The sequence below is a fragment of the Arvicanthis niloticus genome, chromosome 1, assembly GCF_011762505.2.
Source record: "Arvicanthis niloticus isolate mArvNil1 chromosome 1, mArvNil1.pat.X, whole genome shotgun sequence".
Classification (NCBI taxonomy): Eukaryota; Metazoa; Chordata; class Mammalia; order Rodentia; family Muridae; genus Arvicanthis; species Arvicanthis niloticus.
This window is the reverse complement of record NC_047658.1, coordinates 90,305,646-90,314,784: the sequence shown is the minus strand read 5'-3', so window position 1 is coordinate 90,314,784 and position 9,139 is coordinate 90,305,646. Positions and strand designations below refer to the sequence as shown.

Genomic DNA, 9,139 nt, shown 5'->3' with positions numbered 1-9,139 from the left:
ACACAGTAGTGAAGGGGACGAGGACCACACTACTTGCTTTTGTTAGCGGGCAGAGGACAGACACAACCACACCACTTAAGTGGATTCTGTTTCATCAAGGAATTTAATATTGACCTAGCAGAATTCTAAGAAAACTAGGAAAAGCTAGAAAAGTCCAATTCCTCATCACTGGGAGTTAAGCACCCTGCCCTCCTTTTTAGAAACCTAAGTTCTAATTACTAGAAACAAAGATCTTCCACCAGCCCCTCTGAAATACATTTTAATGTTTAGAATTTTGTCTATTCAGCTTGACTTACAGGCTTGAAGGAACTTGGAAAGAGAAGAAATGAGACACTACTGTCTTTAAATAATATACATTTTCAACAAGTGAAAAGTTTACTGAAAACTTTTATTGTAATCAAAAAGTGACATAACGGGGCTGTAATGAGTTCAGCAAATCATTCTGCTGATATTTTTGAACTGATATCAGCATTTGCCAGGCAATTAAAAAAATTCAAATGTGAAAATTTCACAGTACAGTAAACTCCACCCCAACTAATTAATGGTGGTTAAAAATAATAGGCCCTAGCAAAACCTCTCATGTTCCATGGTCACAACTCACAATTCTGTACAAAAGTTCGTTATAAAGCTCTGATGTAAAAATGAAATAATCAAGCAGCAAATACTTTTAAGTGCAGCACAGGGTCTTCCATTCCTTATTTACAAGGCTGGAATCTCTTTACATTATAACAGAATTTAATACAGATGACTTAGTCATTAAGTCAATTAAAACATCCGTCCTTCACACAGTGACAGATTTCACTTTTTGGTCATCTTTCTCCTTCTCCTTATCTTTGTTCTTTTTCGCCTTCTTCTTCTTGTGTTTGTGTTTCTGGCTCTTCTCCACCTCGCCATCCGCGCCTGCGTGCTTCTTATGCTTCTTGTGCTTTTTATGCTTCTTGTGCTTTTTTTTGTCTTTCTTTTTCTTCTTCTTTTTGCTGTCTTGGCTTCCTGCTGAGCTGGCACTGCTGCTGTGGCTTCGGGTCTGGCTACCAGAAGGGCTATGACTTCTACTTGGACTAACACTGGGGCTACTTTGGCTCTGGCTCCTGTCTGCAGCTGGCTGGCTGGCTGCTGTTACATTCAAGCTCTCTTTTGCTTTCTCTGTTGTTTTCTCTTTCAAGTCCTTGGAGATACTGGCAACAGCGTCTTCCTTCACAGACACATTACTCTCACTGTCACTCTCGTTATAGTCTGGTTCAAAGGCAGCCTCATCAGTCTCTCTAGTTAGATCAGAGGAAAGCCTAGAGGAATGACTTGACTGGGGTTTTGGCTTGATGGTGTTCTTCTCAATCTGCCCAGGAACCGGCTCCTTCTCAATGGGAGGGTCTGGTGCATTAGGTATATATGGCAATTTGCTGATACTGGACTCTTTCCCGTTTCTAGCTTCAGCAACATGCTTCTCCCGTTCCTTCCCAGAGTTTTTATCTACAGACTTTGTCTCTTCACATGGGCGTTTAGTTTCGTAGGAGGCTTTATGATCATGAGGCTTTTTGTCTCTTGGGGGGCTAGAATTACTTTTTTTCAACTCTGCCCCCTTTTTAGGTAAATCTCTCTCCTCCCTCAGCTTACTTTTCTGTCCAGATAAAGAATCTTTACTCCGAGGAGGAGAGTCTTTTCTTCTTGCTAATTCACTTCTCTCGTCTCTTCGTTTGGAACTGGAATAATCTCTGCTGTCATAGTCCATTTTCTTGTCTCTACCAGGAGTGAAGTCTTTATTTGAGGAACCACGAACAGACTCATGCTTCTCTGAAGTCCTGGTCTCTTTGGAAGATTGAGAGAGATTCTTAAAATGTCCTTGTTCACTCAGGCGGTCCACAGTGCTCTCCTTGTCTGGCTGGGCATTGCTCTTCCTCTTGTCAGGGTTGTCCTTCTCTGACCCTGAGTGATCCCGGTCTTTGGCTCTCCCCTTCTCACTGGACGCAGAGCCCTTTGAGCCCCTGAGCTCATGCTGCATCAGCTCATGGCTCACCTCCTTGGTAAGCTTCTGAATTTTCTCAGACTGCTCACTTTCTTTCTCAGTGTACTTAACTGTAGCTGATGGCTTAGTAGTAACATTTTTTATAATACTAGATGGTTTCCCTACACTCTGTATAGGCTGTGTGGCTTTAACATCTTCTTCTTCAGATTCAAAGTCATCTTTATCCCATTTGGACTGAGGAACCTGAATCATAATTATAACATCTTCAGCAGGAGCTGTATTATCATTATTATATTCCTCCATAGTTTTAATGACTGTTCTCTTTGTATCTGTCTTTTCTTCAGATTTTCTCACAGGACTGCCTCCAGTTGAGCTTGTACTAAAACAAATGAATATACTTTTAATTAATAAAAAGTTTACTACTAATAAAACATTGGTAAGTAAATTTTTAAAGAGCTAGCTTTAAATAGGATTTTTTTTTTAGCTTTAAAAAGTTAAATTATTCTGCCCTAAGAAAGACACACATGATCAAACTATAAAAACCAATGTGGTTTGCCTCTCCCCGACTTGAAACAATACTGCAACCAGGCTCATCTGTCTAATCCCATGATGCAGACTCTTAAGAACATAAGTTACATACATGTATAAGACCAAAGGACATCATTTCCCAGAAAGGACACTTGCTGCTTTCACCCCCACTCCCCAACCCCCGACCTCAGCCCCCATACCTGGTATAGTCCACAAGCGTGGAGCTGGAGCCTTCAGTCCCAGCTACTTTTCGTTTGGCCTTTCCCTTGACTTTTTCCTGTTTGATTTTGCTAGATGATGACTCCAATTTTTCAGAGGGTTCTTTTGTAGTAGATGTGTTTTCTGCATTTCCAATTTTTTTTCCAGTTTCTCTGTTGAGTTTGATTTTTTTAGCTGGGGTAGTTGATGATGCAATCTTGTCTTTTTCTGGGGTCCTTTCCAGCTTTTCAACATCACCTTCCATTTTCCGCTTTGGTGATGGTTTCACTATTTCTGCTCCTTCTACTTTAGAGATTTTCACTGAAGACTCAAAATCTTTATCTACACTCTTTTCTTCAGTTTTTCTCTTCCGTTTCTCTCCCTTGCTATCAAGTAGTTTATTTTTCTCAGGCTTCTTGGCCTTCTCGTCCTTACTGGCTGGCTTTTCTGACTTGATGTCTTTGGAACAGTCCTTTTTCACCTTCTCCTCCTTGACTGGCTTGGTGTCCTGGTGTTCTTTTGCAGATTTAGAGTGGGCTTTCCTAGGGGTTCCAGTGACCTTCTCATCTTTCTGAGATGAGGAAGGTTTTACTGAGTCAATCTTTGTAGCCTCCTCTTTGGCTTTTTTGAGTGGAGGTTCAGACCGGGGAGATTTTTCACGGTCTCCGTCTACCTTTTCTTGGGCTCCTTTAGAAGGTTTTAAAACATTGTCTTTCTTGGCTGTAGCAGACCCGTCACTTTTCCGTTTGGTCTTGTCACTTTTTACTTTTGGCTTATCCTTTTCTCTCTTGTCTTTTTCAGACACTGACTTGAAAGTGATCGATTCTGCATCCATTGGCTCATCCCTAACAGGTGTAGCATCGTCTCTGCTCGGGAGAACGAACAGTGTATCTGCCTTAGTCTCATCAATCCCTGATGATTCCCTGGGTTTCCTAGAAGTCTCCAGTAGCTCTGGGTTCAGGAAGCTCTCACTCTCTTCCCCCTTTCTTCGTTTCCTGTGCTTCTTATGCTTGTTTCCTTTGCCATCTCCTGGAACAGTCTCACTCTCCTTCTCTTTCGATTTTGGATTATCTTTTGGATTGTGACTGTCTCTTGTTGAAAGCTTTTCTGGATAGTTGCCACCTAGATTTCTATTTCTATGACTTTGTCCAGCAGCGTAGTCTTCTCTGCGTCCTCTTGTGAAGGGTGAATTTCTGATATTAAGGGGTAAGAGTCTCTCTGGAGAAAAGTCTTCTCTGTTGGCCGAGGGTCTAGGCTGCGCTCCCACTGCGTACCCTTTGTAGTACTTCTCATACCACTCTCGGTATTTCCTCTCCCATTCCCGGTAGCGTTCTTTCTCAAATGGGTCTCTAAAGTCGACACTCCGCCCATAATAGGCTTTGATGTCATAAGGGGGTGGAACTTCTCGGTATCTATTAAAATACTCACGCTCTGTTTCTCCTTGAGGTACATTGCGTTTAGTGGGAGACTGTCCCCTAAATGCTTGAGGAGATCTCGACCGTGAGTGGTATCGTCTATAGGGAGGTGACCTTGACCTAGATCGGTGGTATCCATGAGACCTGGACCGTGAACGGTAATTGCGGCTCTTGCCTCTGCCTCTCCTGGGGTATGGGGGCGATCGTGAATAGGAGCGAGAGTGTGAGCGGCTGAAGGACCGAGAGTAAGAGCGTGAACGTGTTGAGCCAGACCTTGACTTTGAGTAAGTGTATGAACTTCTTGAATACGATGACCCACTATAGGGAGATTTAGACCTAAAAACAAAAGCACAGTTGATGGTTGAGAAATATACACAAAGTAAAAACAGACAGTCTAGTATTCTTTTCTCACGGTTTTATCTTTCTTTGCATCAAGTTTCGTCTTAGATGATTAAAGAGGTGCAGCGACCTCTACTGGAATGGAATAAAGTACACAAGTCACTTAGTACAAAACAAAAGCCAAGGCCTGACATCAGAGTGGAGTGCATTAATGTACCGTGAGTTTTATGAGCTATTAACATCAAACAAATGCCAATTAAATTTAAATTTCACTTCCTATCTGATTATTTCGGTAAGAATCTATTTTTTATCTTACACTAGCCAATGGTCTAGCTTAAAAAGGAACCACATTTTAAGTGTTAAGTCTAAAAAACAAAGTCTTTAAACAAACTTCCAGGGAACTTCCATAATTTGTTTTTCTTTTCTAATAATACAGTAAGGCGTATTCTGCCACTACTTTTTAAATCGCACAGGTTAATGTTACAGCAAGAAGCTGTAGCCTTATGGCAAAGGCCCTCAGAAGATTCTCTGGCTAGCCCCCTATGTCTTTCCTTCCATAAACATTTCCCATTTATTTCATGTTATGAATAACTTCAAGGGACAAGGACAACTTAGTCCCCATAAATGCTAGTTCTACACAATAGAATTTACACTGAGATTATTTTAATGGACATATTGGGGAATAAGCTATATCTCCTCCATTCTATAAAACTAGACCGAATCAGAAAAATCTCATAAGTGCAATGTTATTTATATCCATAGGTAATCCCTGGATATTCAAAGTCCCATTTGTAATTCTGTTGTGAAGGCTTGCAAAACACTAACCTGGAAAATGAGCGCCTACGCTCCTTTTGAATCTTTTTGTATTCCATCAATTCCTTAGCAAAATCATTTGTAAACTCATCTAGCTTGGACTTTTTCTTTTCCCTAGTAAAATAAAGTTAAAGAGTGAAAGTTAACAAAAACCATTTAAGAAAACTAACAAGACAAATGTAATTAGATCATGAATGAAATGAATGAAATTGCCATTAGTTTTCTACTTTAAAACTATGAATAACTAGGTATCCCTGAGGAAGTTGCTTGTATGGCTTTGGTTTAAATTTTAGGTGAATTTTCTTTACTAACTGGAAACACTGGAAAATGTTTCCAAAATACCTATTTAATGTTATATCAGAAAATGAAAAAAAGTGTATGATAATTCTAAACTAAAATACTCACTCTTCCTTTAGTCGTCGTTGCTCTCTATAGAACTCTTCCCTGGACAAAGGAGGTGCTTGTGTTGTAGGGATGGTATTTGAATGGGCAGTCTGCACTCCTGACGATACCCAAGGTGTTGATATATTGGCAGGAGCTGGTGGAAACCCTGGAGGAGGGACACTATATCCTGCTGGTGGAGGCTGGCCAGGAGGAAACTGAGGAGAAAACTGTGGGGGAGGTACACCTGGAGGAAGAGGAAGTGTATGGGGAGGAGGCGGATACAAAGGAGGTGGTGGAACAGGCACAAAGACTGGAGTTGCTGGTAGTGATGGGCCTTGAGTCCTCTGTGATCGTTCGCTGTGGTGTCGCCCACGGTTTATACTTCTGGAGAGATAAATTCCAACGTATTATACCTTTACATTAAACTCATCTGAGACAAATGAGGCTTTCTTTTTCTGTTTATAATTATTTTCCAAAGTGCAAAAACTGGAGTAGAGTCACCTATTTCAGTACAAATGCAATTAGGATGTATTTGTACACATCAGCCCTACAGGACAGGTATGGTGATGCAGGTCTACAGTCAGCTGGACAATCACTTTTAAGTCTAAGACCCGCTTGGGTCAATAACCAAGAAATTGGCTAAAAACAAAAACTTCTCAATAACTGTATTTTAAAATCCTGTACCCTCTGCAAGAGTAGCCAGTGCGCTTAACCACTAAACTATCTTTCCAGCTCCAAGATTCTAATTTTTAGGGCCTTTATCAACCAACAGGAAACATATTTTGAAGGAAGTGACAGGTTAACATGGCTGTAACCTAGTTCTCTCCCAGATGCTTTTCTAGACTCCATGTTTACATTAACAAAAAACACTCTAACTTCCTTTTGGAGGAAGTGGGTGAAACCAAACAAAACAGAATCATACTAATTCCAGTATTTGTAATCAAAACTGAAGACAGGAACATTTTCCCCAAAAAAGGTTAAACAGAAATAACAGTGCTAAAATGCCTGAATCCTTTCAAAGAATTTGAGTGCTTTTGCTAAACTAATGGATGTAACGGGCAAATGGTATGTAAGGCAGCAGGAGGTGTTCAGACTTGTCTGCTCAAAACCAGAGCCACGATTTAGTACACATCCCCTTTGTTTAATGCAATCTGTCATGAGATTAGCAATTCTGAGTGGCCCACTAGAAGATCAGTCATAGCCTTTATCAAGTTCGGAAGTTTCTGCATCCTGATTTAAATAACTATCACCATATAAAACCTAGGCTTTAAGACAGATCTCCTGGTCTTTTCTTTTGGAAAAGAGAAGGCAGGGAAAGACTGAGACAAAGAAACAAGTTTTTTCCATCTGGAAACTAAGCTGGCTAACTTTCATAACCTGAATCTTGCCATGCACCAATACAGACCAAGTAATCAGTGGAAGGAATACAAAGAACAGAGTCTGAGGGGCTAAGGAGATGGCTCAGTGAGTAGGTAAGGGTGCTTGCACAAGTGCAAGGAACAGAGCCCAAACCCCCAGCACCAATATAAAAAGCCAGGCCTGGTCACGCATGCCTACATTTAACCCCAGTGTTGTGGGGGCAGAGACAGGCAGATTACTGGGGCTTGCTGTCCACCAGTCTAGCTCCAGTTTTAGTGAGCTACCTTTTCTCTAGAGTAAGCAATGACAGAGCAGGGTATCTGACATCCTTCTTGGGCCTCTGTAAGCATGTATTCTCAAATACACGTGAGCATACATACCAAAATGTAATTTATGTTTTCTATGTTCCCTCCCTTCCTTCCCCAGACAGGTCTTGTTAAGTCACGCAAACTAGTTTCCAACTCACAATCTTCTTGCCTCTGCCTCCTAAACACTGAGATTACAGGTGTGCTCTATACTTCTCAATAAACAGTTTTTGTAGACATACCTTCAAATGAGACTTTATTCTGTCTGGTAGGGATTGAACCTAGAGCCTTACATAGGGTAGGCAAGAAACTAACCACTGAACTGTAACTCCCAGTTTCCAAATTTCTTAAGGACAACTACTAAAGACTTACTAAAAGAAGGAAGGAGAGCAAATGCCGTCTCCTTCCTCACCACTCCTATGCTCTTTCTGTGTATATTTCCTGGTGCTACAGGGTTATTTTCCAAGAGTTTTAGCATGCTTACCTGTAACAGCTTCTTTCTCCTCTTCTAATTTGCTGTGGTGGAGAAACTAGGTACCCAAGCTTGTTGGAACTGTGAAAGGTTTAAAACAAGCCAAAAAAACCTGAGTATTTGTCTTAGGTATAACGTATCATTATTACATTACAACTTATCAGTGCACACACTTTTAAAGTACCTATTTTAACTTGCTTAGAAAAGTTTCCTAATCTTAAACTCTTAATGTCATTTCAGAAGAGATCTAAGCAAATATTTTATTTACTTACAATAACTTTAAGGATAATGTAGTCTTGATACAGAGTATTTTCTGTATTTTCATGAGCATTGTACACATATAAAAACTTATGTGTTTAGAAAAGAGCCCTTTACTTTATATGCTTAAGTAGAATACTTTTTGAGTGTAAAAAAAGAGAAGATAAAGGTTGAACAGAAACAAACTCACAGTCCTGTACCCAGTAAACAAATGCCAACTCCAGTATGTCTATCTCTACATGCAAACACAGGTACACCTGTCTCTAAATTTCATATGCTTTCTAATGATATATTCTAGTCTCTCATCAGTCTACTTCCTCTATAAGAAATCTGGTTTATCTTTTCAAACGAAAGAAAACAAAATTTAGATATATCTTCATAAATCAGAATATTAATTTAAAAGACACTTAAATGTATGTGCACGAGTATTTTGACTACATGTATGTCTGTGTACCAGGTACATGCAATGGCAGCTGCAGTGTTTCAGAAGAGAGCATTCAATACCCTGGAGCTGAGTTAGAGATTGATGTGGGTGCTGGGAACCAAACCCAGGTCCTTTGGATGATGAAGTGCTCTTAGTTACTTAGCCATCTCTCCAGGCCAAATCTAATCATTTCTAATGCCATAAAGCATCCTACAGACATCAATGTAGTTTGTGTCAGGTCAGAAAAATCACTTCCTGTAGATTTTAGTAACTACTAACAAGTCAGGAGAAAATGAGGAACTTTGTGTGGCGGACACTAATCTTACGATGTATTTATTTACTAAATTGAATTTTGATCATTCAAATTAAGACAGAAAAGAGTTCAATTGTTTAGGAAAGTTAAGAATCTGAAAAACTTAAATATGGGATCAACTTACTAATTTGAGGTCCTTACAAGATCCAAATGTTCTAAAGGCAGAAAAGGACTTAAAAGTTTGTATTTCACTGTTTTGGAAAAGAATTACGAAGTGACCTCTGAAATTGGTTTAAAGTTCATAAGCCCCACTTAATGTGGACTTTTTTTTTTTTTTTTTTTTTTGAGATTTTCAGATAGAAATTGGAAATATGTGTAGACATATCAGATAGCATAAAAGTACTGAAAGAATTATGGGTGTTGTGAATACA

At 39.8% G+C, this 9,139-nt stretch overlaps 1 protein-coding gene across 4 annotated transcripts in view; it reads right to left on the bottom strand.

Annotated features, from left to right (window-relative positions):
• Positions 1-367: 367 nt before the first annotated feature.
• Positions 368-9,139, bottom strand: part of Rbbp6 (RB binding protein 6, ubiquitin ligase) — a 30,760-nt gene continuing 21,988 nt past the window's right edge. For 2 of the 4 annotated variants that reach the window (XM_076942188.1, XM_034486789.2), the window contains 5 exons: positions 7,786-7,854; positions 5,659-6,021; positions 5,266-5,367; positions 2,689-4,437; positions 368-2,339 (listed from right to left, as the gene is read on the bottom strand). In XM_076942188.1, the coding sequence (XP_076798303.1) occupies positions 782-2,339; positions 2,689-4,437; positions 5,266-5,367; positions 5,659-6,021; positions 7,786-7,854 (3,841 nt within the window). In that variant the 3' untranslated portion in view covers positions 368-781. The remainder of the gene's footprint in view (positions 2,340-2,688; positions 4,438-5,265; positions 5,368-5,658; positions 6,022-7,785; positions 7,855-9,139) is intronic. The other 2 variants (XM_076942190.1, XM_034486799.2) reach the window with 1 other exon arrangement.